Source organism: Megalobrama amblycephala, linkage group LG6 (assembly GCF_018812025.1).
Source record: "Megalobrama amblycephala isolate DHTTF-2021 linkage group LG6, ASM1881202v1, whole genome shotgun sequence".
In the NCBI taxonomy this organism is placed as follows: Eukaryota; Metazoa; Chordata; class Actinopteri; order Cypriniformes; family Xenocyprididae; genus Megalobrama; species Megalobrama amblycephala.
In genome coordinates this window covers 15,909,563-15,931,617 of record NC_063049.1, presented here as the reverse complement: position 1 = coordinate 15,931,617, position 22,055 = coordinate 15,909,563, and the positions used below count along the sequence as shown (strand labels likewise).

Here is a 22,055-nt window from a genome sequence, read left to right as displayed (position 1 = left end):
GAAGTGCAGCAGAGCAGTGCAAGAATTTCAAATATTGGGGGGGGACGATTTGACCATTTCTAATTATTGGGGGGGGGGACTTGTCCCCCTCAATGTCTATGGTGGTTACGGCCCTGGATTGTACTTCATCTTAGCTTGCGAATTCTGCTCAAGAGGCTGATCTAAATAAGTCCACATGCCTTACTAACAAGAAACTATGCTTCTACTACAGGTTGAGAGCTGTAGTTCCAACCACACAACTTTGCAATGTTTGATGTCTGTTTGTGAATGTTTATTGGAACTAGGTTTCCAGAAACAGAATCGCTGAATGTTGTTAAGGACGGAACTTGACAGAACTAATGATACTTTTGAGGAACACACCTGTTTAATTATATATACTTGGTGATTTTTCTGTTTCCCAAACTTTCTTCACCATTCCTCTGATATTATTGCAGTGTCACTGCATTTCCGTAAGAGGACCATCTGCTGTCCCTCAATACAGATTCTTAATCCAGTAGACACTAGTTAGTTTAATTTTTGTACAGTACGTTCAATACATTGTGCTATTTTAAGGTCCTATGTCACACCGTAGTTTTTGAATATTTTGGAATATTTACAATATTTCAATATTTCATCAGGTTCACATTTGACAGCAAATTTAAAAACATTGCAACCCACTTAACAGACTGTCCATCTCTCCCTCACATGCAGCCTTCACTTGTAATACATTAAATATGCCGTCTACCGTGACTAAAGTCTATAATCAACCATAAACCAAGAACTTGTATTTGTTTATTTATTTATTTATTTTTCACGCCGATTTCACTCTTGAGTGGAAAAAGCCTAAAGCATCTGGATCCCAGTGTGTTCCAGACACCTGTTAGACAGTTCGGCCAAAGCTTGGACAACAGTGTTGAAATGATTGTGGGAATTATGGTTACGTGGTTCACCACAGAGAGTTATGACTGTGGTACATTGAGAACAGCATGAGTCATATTGTCTCTGTGTATACAGGCAAACACTGACATCCATAAATGGATGTTTCTTGCTCTTTATCGTAAGAACACGTTCCCATTTAAACAAATGGGATAGAAGTCATTTTCCTGCCATGTGCCCACACAGTTATGTAAACATGCGGTGCTTAAGTCATTACAATGTCATCACACTGTCTAGTAAACACCGCAAAGGGTGATATCCAACAACAGATATCAAAGAAAATCATGTCTAACTCTGGGGACTTTTAAAATTGCCACCCAGTGGAAGTCTCATTTCATTTAACCACACAATTAATACAAATTTATAATGATGCTATCATTCAAACAGTTTGTGCCTTAAAGATGTCCTTAGTAATATAATGCAGTAATGTAGTAATGTTTTGTGAATATTGTGCAAAAGTAATATTAGTGTGTTCATATGAGTAGCAGTAAGAGATATGTATCTGAACCGCACTGAACACTCACACTATAGTATCAAAACAAGACTGGATGGAGCGTGGAGGAGGGGACAGGTCATGTCTTTGAGAGAAAAACGACACATATCACTGTTATCTGACTCTAGTCTCTTTATTAGACACATTAATCTCTCTGACACTAGGCACTTCCTTCATAGACTCTAGGCTAAGACAAGTTCTAGACTAAACATGGGTTTATGCATACTAACACATCGGCATCCTTGTGAAAACGAAGTAAAATAAAAGGCCATTTAAAAAAAGTACACATTCATGACTATGATTCTTAACACACTTAAGTACATTTTCAAAAAATGCATTTTAAAACATGTTTTAATCATGATTTGTCATGCTTTAAATAAGTACACTTATTTTGATGTGTAGACTAAAGACGGGTATACATCAGCCGTCCGCGTTCGTGCACTGTCCGCATGACATAATTTTCATCATGCAGAGGGCTCGTAGCCGGCCGCACATCCCATCCGCACGCAGCCCAAATTTCGAGACCATGCGGACTGTGTGTGTGCAACAGCGCATGCGCAAACAGGAAAGAAGAGTCCACTAGGTGGCAATACGCACAGCACTGAGCACAATGTGCAGTCGTCGAAGAAGAGTGTGTAAAGAACGATTCAAAAATAAGACGAGTAAACTCAAAAGCATGCCTTCTCCCTCGTTTTTGATTCCTGTTCTCTTGATGTATCTTCTGAACTATGTTGCAATGGTGGCTGCACTGTTCTTCTTCTCCGATCCTGCCCAGCGAATGTCCGGTTGTCTGGTAATAGTATTGAAAAATTGCACTGCGCATGTGTTGAACTCTGTCGTCCGCGCGCATCCTTGGTTTAGTATACTTTGAAAGATGCGCGGAAAGTGAAGTATACCCTGGGCTTAACATACTAAAGCACAAGTAAAGTTGCTTGATTATAATTTTTTTTAATATTATAATGTTTTAAATGTAGTGATTTTATTCGGTATTACATTTGTTAGTAAGTTAGTAAAAATACTTTAAATGAACTAAATTGCAACTTAATCATTACAAATGTGTAATTATAAATACACTGCTCAAAAAAATTAAAGAAACACTTTGAAAACACATTCGATCTCAATGGGGAAAAATATCATGCTGGATATCTATACTGATATTGTTACGGTTGCTGGTATACAAAGCACACGACGAGGAGATAAAGTGAATATAAGTCTTTACATGTGGAGAAACAGGAATCCAAAGGAACATACACCAACTTAACACAAACGATACCGGACAACACAAGACTAGAAACACAGGGTATATATACAAGGGACTAACAAAGGAACTAAACTAGGTGACAGGATAATTAACAAGGCACAGGTGAATCAAATGAACTAATTAACAGAACGGGGAAACTAGGTCACAGGGGCAGACAGAGACATGACATGTAACAGATATGGACTGGTAATGTGTTAGGAACGAAAGGATGACACATCGTTTGATGGAAATGAAAATTATCAACCTACAGAGGACTGAATTCAGAGATACCCTGAAAATCAAAGTGAAAAAATTATGCAGCAGGCTAGTCCATTTTACTGAAATTTCATTGCAGCAACTCAAAATGGTACTCAGTACTTGTATGCATTTCTGATAACGTCGGGGCAAGCTCCTAATGAGACAACGGATGGTGTCTTGGGGTATCTGGACTAGGGCATCACTGAGCTCCAGGACAGTCTGAGGTGCAACCTGGCAGCGTTGGATGGACCGAAACATAATGTCCTGTCCTGTCCGGTCTGGTGAGGTGGAGGCCATTCAATGGTATCAATTCCTTCATCCTCCAGGAACTGCCTGCATACTCTCGCCACATGAGGCTGGGCATTGTCATACACCAGGAGGAACCCAGGACCTACTGCACCAGTGTAGGGTCTGACAATAGGTCCAAGGATTTCATCCTGATACCTAATGGCAGTCAGGGTGTCACTCTCTAGCCTGTGGAGGTCTGTGCGTCCCTCCATGGATATGCCTCCCTAGACCATCACTGACCCACCACCAAACCGGTCATGCTGAACGATGATACAGGGAGCATAATGTTCTCCACCAATTCTTCAGACCCTTTCACGTCTGTCACATGTGCTTAGGGTGAACCTGCTCTCATCTGTGAAAAGCACGGGGCGCCAGTGGTGGACCTGCCAATTCTGGTGTTCAATGGGAAATGCCAATCCAGCTCCAAGGTGCCAGGCAGTGAGCACAGGGTCCACTAGAGGACGTTGGGCCCTCAGGCCACCCTCATGAAGTCTGATTGTTTGGTCAGAGACATTCACACCAGTGGCCTGTTGGAGGTCATTTTGTAGGGCTCTGTCAGTGCTCGCCCTGTTCCTCCTTGCACAAAGGAGCAGATACTGGTCCTGCTGATGGGTTAAGGACCTTCTACGGCCCTGTCCAGCTCTCCTAGAGTAACTGCCCGTCTCCTGGAATCTCCTCCATCCTCTTGAGACTGTGCTGGGAGACACAGCAAACTTTCTGACAATGGCACATATTGATGTGCCATCCTGGAGGAGTTGGACTGCCTTTGCAACCTCTGTAGGGTACCGCCTCATGCTACCAGTAGTGACACTGACCATAGCCAAATGCAAAACTAGTGAAAAACAGTCAGGAAAGATGAGTAGGGAAAAAAATGTCAGTGGCCTCCACCTGTAAAACCATTCCTGTTTGGGGGGTCATCTCATAGTGCACCTGTTGTTAATTTCATTAACACCAAAGCAGCTGAAACTGATTAACAACCCCCTCTGCTACTTAACTTACCAGATCAATAACCCAGGAGTTTAACTGACTTGATGCTATTCTCTGATTAAAAGTGTCCCTTTAATTTATTTGAGCAGTGTAAATTGACATACTAGGTCAATAGAAATGACATTAAACTATACTTTAGTGTACCAAATGCTTGTTGGTATATTCTGAAGTACACTTTAGAAGACAATAGATGTAATTATAAGAATTATATATAAATGTGTACTTAAGTTATACTAACTTTAAGTGGATCAAACACACTCTAATGTGCAGCTAATAGCATTTAGTATCAAATTAATCTAAAGCACAAGTATAATCTTTTTAAGTATATTATTTTCATAGAAGTACTCTTTTTTGAAATAAAGTGTACTTCTCAGAAGGTTTGTAATACCCACTAAAAAGGATTATTCATTACGTCATTATTTCCAGCATGTGTTAAAATTCAGCTATTAATATAATAGGTCTCGGAGACATTGATTATATGTAATTTGGGTTTAATTGTTGAATGATCATCAGAGATGAATGCACATAGTTTTAGGCCAATCTGAAGTCATAGCTCTGGAATGGAGCATAGACTTTCCTCTGTCTCTTATTTAAGGAGCCTTAAAATATCTTTGAATGAATGAGGCCTATTGAATACTCAACTTCCCTCTACATGACAACAAGAATCAGATGCCTTTTAAATATGCCTGACAGTTACAATACATAACAAACCCTATGGTCTCTAAGCGTGCTTTGAGACTACAGCTGCATCCAGTTTGTAAGGTTGGTTTCAAATCATTCTTACAATGTGAAAAGAGATTTAAAAAGGAAGTGGCAGGTAGGTGAGTTTGGATCAAGCTATTGAACCAAGTATGGGAACAGCCTGACACTAAGCAGTGTATGCATCATTTCCCTCCACTGTTTTATATGATTGTGGCTTTGAGCTTCATAGTTAGATGCTGCTAGTCTATGACTCTGTTGTCTAGTTCGATTGTTGTTTTAGCGGTTAGTGTTGTCTGGGGCATTTCTGGCCTTTGCAGTAACAAATCTATGTCTGTGTTTTTGTTCTCTGTGTTTTCGTCTGGTATTGTTTTTTTGTTTTAGACATAGCCAAAGGCCCAACAGACAGCCTTCTGACCTTCCTGCGAGGGCTGAACAGACTGCACATTGACCAAATGCTTTGTCACGTAGGCTTCAGTTTTGCCCTAAATCATTTAAACATAAGGACATCCCTTTTAGTGGGAAATATATTATCGTTCACTTTATATCACATTCCCAATTATGAAAAGGTTACTTTTAACCATTTAAATTGCAAAGGGATTTGCCTGTTTAATTTTTTTGTTTAATTCAACACTAGTATCAACAAACAAAGTGGCAAAAATCAGTAATTTTATTTTTAAAATACTTTTATTCAGCAAAGATGCAATAAATTTATCAAACGTGACAAGACATTTATCATGTTAAATCTAAAAAATAATGTATAAAAACTGCACTATTCATTAATGAATCCTGTATAAAAAAACAAAAAAAACAAATCATGATTTCTACAAAAATATTAAGCAGCACCACTGTTTCAACATTGATAATAATACGAAAAATCTCTTGGGCCTAGTTTCACAGACAGGGCTAAGACTAAGCCAGCATTAGGCCTTAGATCAATTAGAACATTTGAATGGTTAGTTCACCCAAAAATGAAATTCTGTCATTGATTAATTCATTCACCCTCATGTCGTTTCCAAACCTGTAAGACTTTTTTACTTGATTCATATGGATTAGTTTTACGATCACTTTATGAACTTATTGAAGCATCAAAGTGGTAATTGCGTAGCTGTCTATGGAGGGACAGAAAGCTCTCAGATTTCATCAAAAAGATATTCGTGTGTTACGAAGATGAATTAAGGTCTTACGGGTTTGGAACGACACGAGGGTGAGTAATAAATGACAGAATTTTCAGCTTTTTTTAAAGACATTATTTTACATATTGATGTGCATCTTGAAAAAAACAATGGCACTGACATAATTTAAGATATGCAATTGCAAGTTGCTTTCAGTTAAAACAGCTTTTTAGTCTGGGACTAGACTTAACCAATGTTCCCTCCAATTTTCTTTTTTCTCGCTGAGCAAAACTTTTCTATATTGAGCGCACATTTTGGCCACCTGAGCAAAAACATTCTTTATATCAGACCTGTACAATGAACGTAAACACACACACGCAAAAAAAAAAAGGTTTTATCATGCAATTGTAACTTTTTAATGTGCCATTTCTATTTTATTTGACCCTTGGTTTAACTTAGTGATATATTAAATCATATTTTTCAAAACAAGCAGTTCAGTCACTAAATTAAGCACATGTTAGGTTACTTGAGATTTTTTCACATTGCTTTGTTAACTGTACCAGTCTTTACCAAGAAATTCTATTTAAAAAATCATTTAAAAAGGAAAGTTAAATTCTTTATAATAATATAAGCAGTTACACTGATGGTTTGGGACAACCATAATGTGTTTTTGTACACATTATGGTATGGTTTTGTAAATTATTAGCAACAGACAGTGTTAAACCATCAAAATTACGTTTATTGCTTATGAATTTCCCAGATTTTCTATACCAGGAGGTTTCAAGATTTTTAGTGGCAAGGAGCCCTAAACAATCCCCTTGTGAGATAAATTTTTTATTAGGTTTACATTATAATATAATAAAATATATTATAATCTTGAAGGATTTAAACTGATATACAGTATTATATCATTTTAAATGCTTCATTTTGTTTTAATATATTATAATATGAAAACTGAAGCATTTAAACAGATCTGATAACTAAATATTTTTAAGAAAAGTGAACGTTAACTCTTTTATAGTTGTCTATACATCCCTGAAACCCACAATACACACAATAATCTATTTAAACGGAGGTATATAACTGATGTATTTTGAGTTTGCACGCCTCACCTGTGGTGGATAGTTGTAAATGTCTCAGAGTTTTGTTCATTCTGTGCCCATCATCCGTTATTTCCGCCACTTTTCATTAAAACATGACGTTTTATTTCACGTTTCTTTTCATTTCGCGTTGCCTCTCGTATTGAAGTATTTACTCCGCAAACATGACAGTATTCTTACCGCAACTGATTTGGCTCAGGCCCGCGGCTGCTCACACGCGCTCACATCGTTCTCTTTCTATGAAACCTGTAAACCGGTTCTATAGCGACAATAACTCTATAGCGGTTGACCAGAGCACTGCACTTATTTCTCATTTAAACTACAATCGAATGGATTTTCCCCGATTTTCCCACACATGATTTTTGTCCTCTGCGTGGCAATTATTCTTTCTGCGCGGCCATGGCCGCGGCATCAGAAGTGCGCGGCTGCGCACGCGCGCAGCTTAGAGGGAACATTGGACTTAACCCGTCTGTGGAACCGGGCTTTGATGTTACATGTTCCCTATGTTCGCTCCTGGACTTATGTTTCCTGTTCCTTGTGCCAAGTTTGTAGTCCTTTGTAGTTCTTTTGTTCATTGGTTCCCCCTATTCATTAGTCTTAATTGTTCACTGGTGTGTCTTGCGGTTAGCCCTTGAGTATTTAAACCCCGGCCTTTCTTTGTCCCTGTGTTCTTTGTCAGGTCTTGTCCTAGTATGGATGTTTGTTTTGTGTTCTATGTTCTGCTCCGGGTGTTTATTTGTGTTTTTGTTATTATTTGTATTATTTTGATTTTCATTGAATGAGGGGAAACAGGTTTAGAACAAAATTATAAAACAGTAGAGAAAAGTAAGAAGAATTTTAACTAGAGAGGGGAACAGGATTGGTTAAGCACATCAAGTTGGGACTCAAACTTGGGTCACCAAAGTTTCTGCTGCATGGTATGTCAGAGCGCTGCCCACAAGGCTATGATAGGAACATTGGATTTCTCTATAATGAAACCACAATGTAGAAATAAGGTCATCATGTCTGTGTGAAACTTTTCTCTCAGCTCCTGTCATAGTGCAGGAATTACATAAATGGAGAAATTGCACGAGCTTTCTTAGTTATTATTCACCGTTGTTACTCATTACCCTTTGTCCTCCAGTGGTTTGATTTGGAAAACCTCTTTCCTTCAAGCACAAAAAACACACTCCTGAGTGCATACTCTAGACCTTTTTCACGGGTTGTGTCGGAAGCGGACTCATGCTAATCAGGTGATCATTGTCTCAGGCTAGATTTAAAATGTTTTTCCAGGTAGCGAAGGAAAAGGTCATTTCTTTTTGTGGGGAAAGCGTGGGGTGGAACAGGATAGAACACAATACTCCTCTCATCATCTGCTGTAATCATCAACTATTTTGCAATAAACTGAAACTGGCCAGTCTTACACTTATTGTTTGTGTTGTTGTTTAGTTCTTCATCTTTTCCACCATCTACAAGACAATGCTTCCCTATGGAGTTACTCCATGCATTGTTTCAGGACTAACAGTGCTCAGAGAAAATAGCAGTTTCACACCTTTACCTTATTTAGTGGTTGCTATTCATTGCACTATCATCTATCCACATATTAGATAAACATTTAATATTTAAATGCTTAAAAGTAGTATTATAAATGTAGGCTCTGAAGTATGAATATTAGGGAGGAAGGACATGTAACCTTATTCTTTCTTCTGTTAGAGGTTCGGTTTGTCTGAGGTCTCATTCAAAATGAATTCTTTGTGACTTGAGGCAGGAGGCTCAATGTGGCCTTTGTCTGTTTCTTGTCCTGCATCTCATATCTGACGAACAAGACAGAATGTCTCTGAAACACTTTGTCGCAGACAGTGTAGTCTTGGCCTTAAAGGTTTCATGGACACACAGGGCTGTCTGTGGGATCAGTGTGTAGGTGTGAGCAGATATACTGCCATCATAGAACAAGACCCTCCAAAATATTAGGTCCCCTCTTACAAAGAGAATAATGAATAATGTATTCATTAGCTCAGCACTGTTCATAATGGTTAATGTTATAAATGTATGAATTAACTTTCCTTTATAGTGAAATGCCTTAGCTAACTTAGTCTAACTAAAGTCATGCTTTGAAACATATTTAAAAGATGGGTATTAGTTTTTAAGTGTGTTTCTGATTCATAGTTAGGAATCAAATTATTATTTTTTTTGTTTACATCTATGATGGGAATTCTATAATTGTATTTAATGGAATAGCTGCTTGCTAAAGCTAATTTCATAGCAACTATTATACAGTACATATCCTATATACATAAAAATAGGGGTGAAAAAATCATGCACTATAAAAATATTCTGTTCACAAGTGATATTTAACTTGTTTGTTGTTGTTGTTTTTGTCATCATATGCATCTCATATTTCATCAAGCATGTTTTTCAGTGATACAGATGTTTCATCTTATTTTAGTTAAAAATAATAATTAATATTAACAATATTAAACAAATATTTTAATATTTTAATTTAAATATTGATTGGGGGCATGTTCAAGCTCAAACCGGTGCGCAACGCTTTGCTATGTTTCCCGGGTTGAATGACATGTTTCCTGGGGCCTGTTTCATAAAACAAGTTTACCAAATAATCCAGGTTTATTTCAGTAAGTCTGATTTATTGTCAGTTGATTTGGTTCAAAATAATCAGACTAACTGAAATAAGCCTAGCTTATTTGGTAAACTCGTTTTATGAAACAGGAAACGGTGTGCAAAGGGTTTGAGATACGTTTTCTCTTGTTTGGTGGGTGTGTCAGAAATCTCAGCCCAATCAGCGGCAAGATGTATATAAACCATGCGGTATTAAAGAGACAGCTCGAACAATGGGTATTAAAGGGTTAGTTCACCCAAAAATGAAAATTATGTCATTAATGACTCACCCTCATGTCGTTCCAAACCCGTAAGACCTCCGTTCATCTTCAGAACACAGTTTAAGATATTTTAGATTTAGTCCGAGAGCTTTCAGTCCCTCCATTGAAAGTGTATGTACGGTATACTGTCCATGTCCAGAAAGGTAATAAAAACATCATCAAAGTAGTCCATGTGACATCAGTGGGTTAGTTAGAAGTTTTTGAAGCATCTTATATAGATTTTGGTCAAAAAATAATAAAAAATGTGACTATATTCAGCATTGTCTTCTCTTCTGGAATCCTTCCCATTGAATTGATTCCATTGAATTGATTCCATTGAATCCTTTCATCTGTCGGCGTTGGTAATGTACTTTTACGTCGTTGTTTTTGGCGATTAGGACATCCGCGACATGCACACTTACGCACCATTTTAAAAAAATAGCTTGAATACAGCGTGCGTCTCCCTCAGACTGTAAACGAAACTCTGGCGCACCAGATAACACGTCAGCAGCGTCTTACGTCAGCAGTGCGCTGCGGTTCACTGAACCCGAGTCGTGAACCCGGATGAACAACAGACCCGGAAGAGAATACAATGCTGAATAAAGTCGTAGTTTTTGTTATTTTTGGACCAAAATGTATTTTAGATGCTTCAAAAACTTCTAACTAACCCACTGATGTCACATGGACTACTTTGATGATGTTTTTATTACCTTTCTGGACATGGACAGTATACCGTACATACACTTTCAATGGAGGGACTGAAAGCTCTCGGACTAAATCTAAAATATCTTAAACTGTGTTCTGAAGATGAACGGAGGTCTTACGGGTTTGGAACGACATGAGGGTGAGTCATTAATGACATAATTTTCATTTTTGGTTGAACTAACCCTTTAATGTAACATAAAAATACTATACATATATATTTTGCTGTTGTATTGTGAAGTAACACTTTCATAAACTGTTCTATACTCCTCTGATTATATAATGGTAAATATTACAATTTCATAGCACAACAACAGTGATCAGCAATAATGATAAGCCTAATACAAACAATAAAAATAATATAGATCATAACACAGTCTCAGAGGTAAGAAGTGGATTATCCTTCACCTGAAATGTTTGTCTTTTCATCCTGAAATGCAATGCAAGGGTTGTATGTTTCCACAAATCCCTTCACTCAATTGGGATGTTCTCTTTTATTCTGGACAGCAAGGGCAGTGACTGTAACATTGAGCGTATTTTGCAGTATTAAACACGTATTTATACCGACTTCATCAGGCTCCGAAAATTCTTCAAAAAGAACACAAAGAATGGCCTTCTCAGCTGCCATAGTTGCAACTCCTGCGTCATCAGAACAGGGTGTTCAACGCACCACCATTTCCGTTTAAAAAACGTTTTGTCAGGGCTGAACGCAGCCTGGGTCTGGCATTTGTCAGGGCTTATCTTTTTTTTTCTGTGAACAAGTTTTCAGTTTGCTTCTTTAGTTACTAATTGTTTGATTATCTGTTGCACCTGATGTTCCTTTCGTTAATTAGTTTTCTCTTGTATTTAAGCCCTGTGATTATTTCAGTTCATTACCTGTCCTTGTCATTAGATTGGTTGTTCTGTTCTTTTTAACGTCCTTTTAGTTCTAGTTTTCTGAGTGTTTTGTTCCATTGAGTTTGTTTCTAATGAAAGTATCTGCTGCATCTAGATCTAGCCAACTTTTATTTATTATTGCAGCCACCATATGATAGCATAAGGGTTAAGCAACAAAATCTATACATAAAATGCATTGGAAAAGGTATCAAAAATAAAGCATGAAGGCACTGTAAAAAGTTAGTTTTAGTAAATAAAACATTTTTATATTCTCATGAATATGATCTTCTAGACTATCTTCTAGATGGTCATCAACGAAAGAAAAACAAACAAATAAATAATGGTTTGTTGAGTGATGTGGTTTGACCAAGCACAGCTGCAGAATCACACGAGTGTCTGGAACATGATGGAGATTCACATCAAGCTGCCACTTTAGAAGAACCGACAGTACAGTGACAGCCTCTAGAACAGCATCACAAATTTGCAGCATTCTTGTCTGTTATTTGTAAGGCTAAATATAAATCAAATGTACTGTCATTTCACATGGCTTAACATCTGTTGGCACTGAGCAAGCTTTTAACCCAACTCAACATGCTATTAAACATTGTCTTCACTCTTTGTCTTTTTTCTCTCAGGGAGTGAAGAAGAGCAGTGGACCATGTGGAGGGAGAGACTGCAGCGGAGGCTGTCAGTGTTATCCTGAGAAGGGTGCGAGGGTAAGTCTGTTTCAGTCTTGAACTTGAACTAAGTTGCGTGCTAGCCAGAAAGTGTTACTCCTGTTGTGGATGCGCTCTTCCCAAATCAATGCACTGAAACACGAGCAACTAAAGCACAAAGAATTCACACCACTCTATATTGTTCTCATTATAATGTTATGATTGGCACTGTACATCTTGCACTTAACTGTATTTTCATCTACTTTATCAAGTGATTCCAGACATCCCTGCACATTTTTGAAGCCATGATGAGAAACTATTTTAATTAAAACATAGGCCCACTGTTGAAAAAAAATATGAGAAAAAAATAAATAAATAACACTGCTAGATTAATAACTGTATGCAGTAAATAAATAGTAAATATCACACGAGTAGCCGTGCTGATATAATGCCATATTGCATGGCTATGAGTTTGATATTGCATTTATACAACAGTTCGATGGCACAAGTGTGTAAATAAATAAGAAACAAACAAACAAACAAAAAAAAAATACAGAAAAACCCTCTTTTGTGAGGAACTTCTTCCTTTTGCCAAGGATTCAAATCTCAAGTTGACAGTTTAACAGTTGAGCCCAAGCTTCCGTTACTAATGCTAAAACATCACTTTAGAACTAGTAATGAAGGAAAGCTGAGTCGCTTCATTGAAGCTCATTGTAATATGTAGAGTATTATGAGAGAGAGATTGCCTGAGTGAGTGCATTACCTGCATCTAGCTTATATTCTTCAGGTCAAACTTATACTCATAATCACAAAATCAGTTTGAATGTCCGCTGAGGAAAGCGAAATCTTGCCTTTGTCCTTTTAACATTTAAGAGGATTTCCCATGACAGCACTAGTCAATGCATTTGTCAGTTGCGCCTCATAAGATGTTGTTTGAAGTAAAAACAAAATCCTTGTTTCTTTTTTCAGTCCATTTCAATTTAAAAGTCTTTGCGACTGACTCGCTCACTCATATTGCTGCCATCTAATGGCGTATTAATGTAACTTTTATTGAAGTCACTGAAAAAATGTGCCATTTTATTTATATAAAATATTATTCATATTTAAATTAACAACAATATCCATTATAACAGTATAATAAGTAAAATAGGAAATAAACACAAGCATACAGTTCAGTCAAACGTACAAAAGCAGCACTCTAGTTAGTACTAGCTAACTAGCTAGTTAAGATTTAATTTCAATGTAAATATAAAGTTATGAAACTTAATATAATCTGTTAGCTCTGGAACAAGTAATAGATTAATAAGACCAAAGTTTGCACATTTGATATACCCCCAAAAAATATACCTCATGTTTAAACACTATCTAAATAAGAGCCAGTGGCAAATTCCTGAAGGACTGGCCGAGATAAAGCTGTTCTCTGTGGGTACATGAGCGCTGAATTGTCGTTGACGGCCTGGAGCTCAAATCTCCGTCTAAACAAAATTTCAAATAGGTGCTATATGTTTACATATAAATCACATATCTGAGGTCTAAACAACTACATTCTCACCTAAAAAAACTCTTAAAAATACATTCTGTCACAAAATAACAGTAGTATCTATAAATATATGGTGGGTTTGCTCGTTCGCCATGACACTCGCTGTGAGAATGCTGACAGCGGATTGATTCAAACGGTGAAACGGTTCCCATGGGCGAAACTGGTAGAATATCGCATGGCTGGAAAGACCTCTCAGCCAATCAGATTCGAGAACCAGAACAAACTGTTGTATAAAATGCAATAGTGCAGTGGATAAATGCTAAATGATATTGATATTATCTTGTACAACGCTTTCAAACAAACTGCATCAAGAATACGCAAAGACACAACTTGAAACATAATTTTTAAAAGTTTTTTGAACTTCTATTGAACTTATGTTCACTGAAAGCACAGAGCAACTTTAAATAACAGATATTTTAAAGTACACACAATAAAAAAATGGGTTTTTTTGTAGTTTTTTTTTCCATTTTCTCAAATTTCAGATTTTTTACAGTGTAATTCAGATTGAATTGTAGGTGTTTGACAAAGTATCTGGCTGTACAAGACGTGACTGTTTTTTCACCAAATCTATGACCTCTCGTCATCTGTGATAAAAGTAAAGCACCTTAGGGAGGGTGAAAGAGAGAGGAAATACATTCCTTAGCAAACATCAGGATATGAAAGGCCTTGTGAGTATGACTTGAGATGTCAGTTCAGTTGTCTTTTTTCCTGCACTGTAAAGGAGCAGGAAAAGGGGTTTGATTGTTATGTTGAGCCATATAATAAGAGCCAAGGCTTCTGAGGGTAAAGTGCACTCATTCCAAAAGACATTTTTTCCTTTTGTTACAAATACATACAAACACAGAAGGGAAGGAATTGTAGACAAACACTCCCTGTTTGTATTTCTGACGCACTTGACATACAACAGAAAGTCATATTTCTGTTTAGTCTGACATTCTGTTATATATAAGTCACTTTTTTCACTTTGACTTATAGTTGTAATGCACGACAGGATTTACTTTGTTAAACAAATTACACTGTGCTATTAGCCATATACAGGGACTAAATATAACGAAACCACCCACATTTTTAGATATTTACATTATACATGTATTAAATTAGCAGGCGTTTTTATCGAAAGTGACTTATAGTTGTGGAATACAACAAGCAATTAATCTAAAGATGAAAAAAAAAAAAAAAATTCTTAAAAATTCTCAACCCCCTAGCAACTCCATAGCAACAACCTAAAAATACTTAGAACACTTAGCAACTGCATAGCAGCACCCTGGCAAACACCTATTGCTCCCCAGCATTGTGGCGACAAACCTCACACAAGACATATCAGTACAACACTTATTCCACACAAAAGTACTGTTGAATTTCACAGTTTTGTTTCCTTCCAGGATCTGTCAGCATCTTACTTTAGCCAAACACACTTTTGCACTCTTTGTGTAGTCCTCAGTTTGATGTATGTGTTCATGAATGATGTTTATAGGGAAAAACAGCCTCACAGATGTCTGGACACAGTTCATGTCTCCCACTGGATCCCACGTGACCCTCCACTGTCCGGCCTTGACATGTGAGGCCAACGGGAAATAAACGTGAAACTAATTTGTGTTATAATGACAGGACCATTTATTTGCAACGTTTAAGTTGAGGGATATATTTTTGGCCAGAGGAACTGTTGATATTTTAAATTATTATTTATATGGCCTAATAAAACTTAAAATGTCTTGAAATGTTTATTTGTACTGGAAAAAGTAATACATCTACAGTAAATTGATGATTTAGATTTGTTTGCAGCAGTATTTTTATCAGAGAAAAATAGTCTTCATAATCAGTCTTATAGGATCATCCAATGGTTCATAGTAAACACATTAAATTGTAAAGCAAATTTTATGAATGTAACTGTACTGGCACTGTACAGCCTAAGCGGCCGTTCACACAGAAAATGTTTTTTTCTATTCCAATCCGCTTATTTTCCATTGTTTTTCTATGTAAGGATGTGTATGACCGGTAAGACCCCGGTATACTTCGCTTTCCGCGCTCGGACGCTCAGAAGATACACCAAGAGAACAAGAATCAAAAACTATGGATTAGGATATGCTCATCTTGTTTTTGAATCACTCTTTCCACACTCTTCTTCGACGACTGCACACTGTGCTCAGAACTGTGCCTATTGCCACCTAGTGGAGTCTTCTGCTTGTGCATGCACTGTTGCACGTGCACCGTCCATGCGGTCTCGAAATTTGTGCTGCACAGGGACGGGGTTCGCGGACGTCCGCGAGCCCTCCGGATGACGAAAAGTACGTCATGCGGACGGTGCACAAAGTATACTTTGGGCTTTACGTTCACGTCTCCCGTCTTTTGCAGTGCCTCGCACATGAGCGGCACAATTTTAAGACGCTGTGTCAAGTTAAAAGAATTTCAACTTTTATACGCAGCGCCGCTTATCAATGTCAGTTCCAAAACAGTGGACCATTCAGAAGAACTCGGAGGCAGGGCATTCTGCATTCTGTGCTGCACTTTTTTAAAACCCATTCCTGAGTGCTGCATCTCATGTTTTTAGACGCAAAGACGCATTCTGTGTGAACGAGCCCTAACTGAATCCTGGAGGCCTTGTTTTGTTTTGTTTTGTTTTGTTTTTTGTTTTGTTTTGTTTTGTTTTGTTTTGTTTTGTTTTGTTTTGTTTTGTTTTGTTTTGTTTTGTTTTGTTTTGTTTTGTTTTGTTTTGTTTTGTTTTGTTTTAATGATTTTTGCTCCCAGTAGGGGAGAGTGGGGTGATTTGTGCCAGGGGGGAAGTAGTTCCACCCATTGTTTCTGGAAAACCATAGAAGAAATTGGTCATGTGACCACATCATTTTGAAAAGTCATCCATTTTACTCATCCTCGAAAGAAGAGAGACACATGGCATGAGAGGAAAGCACATTTTAGCTCAAAAAACTGTTTAGTTCCCTTCAAAGTAAAATTTCTATGATCAAGGTTGTTTGATTGTAGTGTCTGAACAATTATAGACAAGTTTGAAAACATTTCACACATGTTTTCGTGCTTTAGCAGGCTACACAATGAGTCTATACAGTTAGCATGATGTTAGCTCTTAACTGCTGGATCATGCTAGCTTTTCAAACTTGTGGGTCCAGGGTGATTTGTGCCAAAGGGCCTGGGTTAAGTTGTGCCAGTGACCCCCACTTATGATTATTTTCAACATATTATTAATTTTAATTGTACATTGTACTCTTACATTTTAGCAGTTAAACTATGTGACATTCTTGATTTTAGACCAAAACCCATCATGCCACGCACTTATAAAACACACTTTCTGAAGATGAAAAGCATGAAATGGTGCAATGTTGTGCAAAAGGCATGAAAACAACTAATATTGTGTGATAACTGAATGGAGATTATCAAATTATCATAAGATTTGTGAGTGATTTAGAGCACAGCAGAACTCGGTCAGATAAAGGCTTAGTAATGAAAGTTCCTGTCAAAAAAATTAAGTGTATTAAATGGGCGGCTATAAAAAAAGCCAGTGTTGAGCAGCAAACAGGTATTTTCATCTTCAGAAAGATCTTTCTTCCTCCCCATATTGCATGAGAACTGTGACTTGCTTAATAATGTGGAACAACCTCTAAGTAGGGTTTCCATAGACCTGGCAAATTATTTTGTCTGAAATTGATACCAGTTATCTAAAAAGACATGGATAAACAAACATTTTCTTAGAAAAACTAAAATCTGAATGTTTATTCTACTGAACTCTTACTGATATGTCACTTGGAACGCGGTGTATACTTAAATCTATCTATTGCATCTATTGCCAAGGCCTTTTTGCCTGAAATGATTCACAGATATCATATATTGTGTATTTAAGTTTTTTTGTGTTTTCCCAACAACTACAAAATATGACTTATTCCAACAGTTTAATGGGGTGACAATATCTAAATAAACCTTAAATGAGTAATTTTGTATTGAATTTGTCTTGCTTTCATATAGCATTACAGTTCAAAACATTAAAATGTTCTGTTTTACTTCAGAAATGACTGGCACAATTTACCCCAACGTATTCTCCCCAAAGGCACAACTTATCCCGCACCAGGGGCAAGTTGTGCCACAAGACCACTTTTTTCCCAAAAGCTATATTTCTGAAACAATTTATTTCAGATCAAAAGTTATTGTTCTCAGGCATGCACCACATCCTGAAATATATGTACATTCTTAAGTTGAAGACATTACTGCCATGGCCTCTCTTCAAAGTCACTGAGTAAAAATTGGCACAAATCACCCCACTTTCCCCTACTAAGAATCAAACACTTCTTTTGGAAATCAAAAGCTTTGTATTTATAAACATTTCTATTGAGTCCTACAAAGTCAAAGCAAGACAAAGCACATTAATTATAGCACCAAAATCTAATCTATTCTTCATGTGCATTGAGATTTGTTAGTTGGAAGCATAAATTTTACACTTTAGTGTAGAATATGAGAGACAGAAGGATATCACTACTCACTACTGCATCACTATTTTTAATAAGAGGCATGCATACAGGACATTTAGCTTTCTTTTAGCAGGAGGTGTAATACAATGCATTTCAACAGATCATTTCTTATAATAGTTCTTGTTGGTGGGAAAGAGGCACAGTTGTTCCTATCTATCTTTTTTTGGCTGTGGGCAAAAAGTAGATAAATGGATCCATGTTCCAGATACGCAAGTTGTGCATCCTGCATCTCTTTTCATAGACTTCCGTGCGTCTGTGTGAGAGATGATGCAGTGGAGCTCTTGAATCTCCTGTGTCTGAAGATCTGTTGAACTGATTGTTTGCTCTCATTGTCCGTTTGATCACACACATTCTAGCCCATGCTAGTCAGCAAGAAACAAGCAGCCCTTATGGATAATGAAAACAGATTCTTTAGTTTTATTATTTTTATTATGCAATTTTATTTTGAGATGTCACATTATGGACCCTCCTTTCCCTCCTTCAAACAGATACCACAAGTCTATACTTTCTGAATGCCATCTTCATTTCCTCATGCCTCCATACTGAAAGAGACTCTTCTTCTCTTGTTTCTCAAAGGACTTTTATTTCCTTTAAATATCATGACTTCCATCTTCCACTTTGTCTGTGCCCTTTCCATATTCAGCTGTGGAATCTTGGAAAAAGTCTCTTTAGATTTAAAGAGCACATAGACAAACAAAAGGATCATTGTAGGCAGGGAGACAGATCAACTGGACAGATCTTTTTTTTTGGGGGGGGGGGGTATTATTTGTGTGATCTAACAGCTGTTAACATTGCCCCCATATAAAAGAGACTGCAGTCCTGTCCTGTTATTGCTAGTGTGGGACAATATCAAGATCTATCTATCTGTCTATCAGTCTGTCCATCCATCCATCCATCCATCCATCCATCCATCCACCCGTCTGTCTGCCAAGCAGCTGACAACTGCAAAGTATTCACAATACACCAGCCTATAACCATCAGACTTTCAATCTTTCTTTAAAATGCACATCTTAAAAACAAAGCAAAAAAAAAAAAAAAAAAAAAAACAGACTGGCCAAAACCTTGTTAGTGCCAACCTTATAAGCAGTAAATTGTTGTTTCACTGGAAACACAGACCCTAACGTCTTCATTGAAATAGTTTCAAAACAAATTCCTAATGGTAAATGCTTATCCTGACCTCTTCTTCCTTCCTGTCAGTAAATCATTTAGATTGTTGCATCTTTGATGATTAGTTTCCTGTAAGGACATAAAACACATTGTTTTGGACAAACATTCCTCTCTATTTACATTTTAGTGTCAAAGAAGAAAATGTGGAGGTCAAAATATAGTCATAGACCTTTAGCTTCCATTAAACAACACAATATACTTAAAAGTCAAAAGAAAAAAAATGACCTTGAGTTGTAAACTTTATTTATGTTTACTTTTGTCAAATATGTCATAAGGGACTAGTAAATTCCATAATGACATTCACAGTGCACTTGTAAACCCTCTATCCCAATCATTTTAGATATCTGTTATCTACTAAGGCTATATGATAAAGATGCCCCTGTTTTACTAAAGGCCATGGCTTTTTGTGTTAGTCTCAACACAGGATTTAGACCTGCAGTTTTCACTCAGTATGCAGTCTAAACAGTGATCTAAGAGTAATCAACATGAGTGACTTGAAAGGAACCAAGCTGAAGTTCGCTGAAAAGATGCACATGAGCATTGACGTATGTTCAAAACATCTGTTTGCCTGTCTCAGCAGAGGCACATTTCCTGTAGAGGAAGTTTTGCTTTGGAGTGATTCACAGTCTGTCAGTCAGGTAGTCTTATCCTATCATATCTTATCTGTCTACAGTGTGAAGAACACAGAGCTTTATTGCTCAGGTATGGGTGCACAATAGAAAGACAAGATTGTATCAAGACCCTCTGTCTCTCAGATCAGGGTCCAAAATTAATTTTTTGCCACACCTCTGCCACTGGTGACAGATTATTATTATTATTATTATTATTATTATTATATGCCACCTTTGCCTTTAAATAGGCAAGGAATTAGTCACTCCTTTTCTCTCTCTCTTTCACAAAAATGAGATCACAAAAATCTATTTCTAGACAGGAAGGAGCAGTTTAGTCTCTCACGTCTTCATAGTGAATAGAATCAGGTCATGTTATGTCTCTCTCCCTCTCTCTCCTCCCACAGGGAGGTTTCCCATGTGTGTATGACACAAACCCAGACCTCTCACACATGTTCTGACGCATGTGTTCTGCTTCCATGAGCATTTTACATGTGTTATACTTAAATGTCACAATGACAAACACACCATGGAATGGAAACCACTTGCATTTCTAGGAATTGGCCACATGGGCCAAAAAAATAGAGTGTCATGGGATCTGTAATTTGTTAGAAGGTCACACTAGAGAATCAGTGATTGAGGTTATATAGAGGCAATTATGTGATGTTCTGGGGTTCATCATATGAAGAGTTTGGTTCCAAAACGCGATAAACGCCATTTTCAAAAAATTGAGTTTCCACCAAAATCAGTATTGTATCTGGTCGGTATTGAAAAGTCATTTATTAATTTTGCGCAAAATGCGATATCCGTCGTGTTATTCTGTCATGTTTTCTCCCTTTCTTTCCAAAACGCGACAAACGCCAGTCTCCCTTCTCTGCAGAACGCGATATATCCGCTCAACCGATCACAGCGCTCCATTCCACCCACTGTAAACATTGAAGGCTTTTTTAAAAGCCGTTTTTAATACCAGTGTACTCGGCAAATGTGTTTATTTAACCGTGCGGTGGCGCCAGATACTCTTTAATCGGTAATGACAAATAATTTAACAAGATTCATTTTGGGAGCGACGGCTGAATGTATTTTTAGTAAAATGCCTGTATATAAGATAAATATTGGCAAAGTTGAGACTCTGTCATGTATATGAATCAACTTACTTTGTTGTGTATTTTCAATTTGAAAAATAACTTTTATATTGATGGATTAATTGCATTTTGAAAAAAAGTGTCATGGATTTATTGCATTTTGGGGAAAAAAATAATACGTTTTTATAATACACTTTTTAAAATCAAAATGTAGATTTGAATTTTTTATGTTTTTATAACCAAAAGATACTATGTGAAAGTTTGAAACAGAAAATAGTGGTTTTCATCTTGCCACTTTCTTGGTAAAGAAAACACCTTTTTACTCAAATTAATCAAAATGGAGTTATTGCGTTTTGGAACCAAACTCTTCATATGTTTATTCATTAAACCATGTAATTTACAGCTGCCATATAAAGTGTGGCACAGTGAAGTGAAGTCTTACATTTTTGGAAACAATCTATATACAGATTTGATTTGGAGAATGCATCTGCTCCAGAGCTCCCGAGGTCTGGACAGAAGACCGAAGGTCTCTCATGAGACCTCCCTGGTAGATCAGTATTTTAGGCTGTAGGTACTCCCCTCTCTTGTGTGGGTCGTCATATAGAGGACCTCGCCCCCTGAGTTGGTCTTAGAGGTTTAAGAGATTCGTTTAGTAAGAACTCCCTTGGTAGATCAGAGGTATGCCTCTCATTAAGGACCCTATGTAGAGTACTCAGCCTCCAGAGTGCCTTGTTTAAGAACAGACAGGTTGCTGGCCAGACTATGTTACTACCAAAGTAGGACCAGGTCGGCCTCCCTGGTGGCATTAGGGGTAGACTATGCTGCTCTGAGAAGTGAATGGCCAGGGCTCCTTTCTGCTCCCTGGCCACATTCCCTTAAAGGGACCCCTTCTGTTTGAAGTTGTTGGTTCCAAGCCTTTGAGCGGCCTTGGTAGGCCTCTAGATATTTCTGGAGGCCTCTTTGAGGCTCATAGCTTGGGTGTTGGCCGTAAGGAATGCTGTCACT

The 22,055-nt window shown here is 37.4% G+C and overlaps 1 protein-coding gene across 1 annotated transcript in view; it reads left to right on the top strand.

The window, feature by feature from the left end:
- col4a2 (collagen, type IV, alpha 2) overlaps positions 1–22,055 on the top strand; it is a 123,060-nt gene that overhangs the window by 31,090 nt on the left and 69,915 nt on the right. Inside the window, exon 4 of the mRNA XM_048193116.1 lies at positions 12,164–12,244. Within this exon, the coding sequence (XP_048049073.1) occupies positions 12,164–12,244 (81 nt within the window). The remainder of the gene's footprint in view (positions 1–12,163; positions 12,245–22,055) is intronic.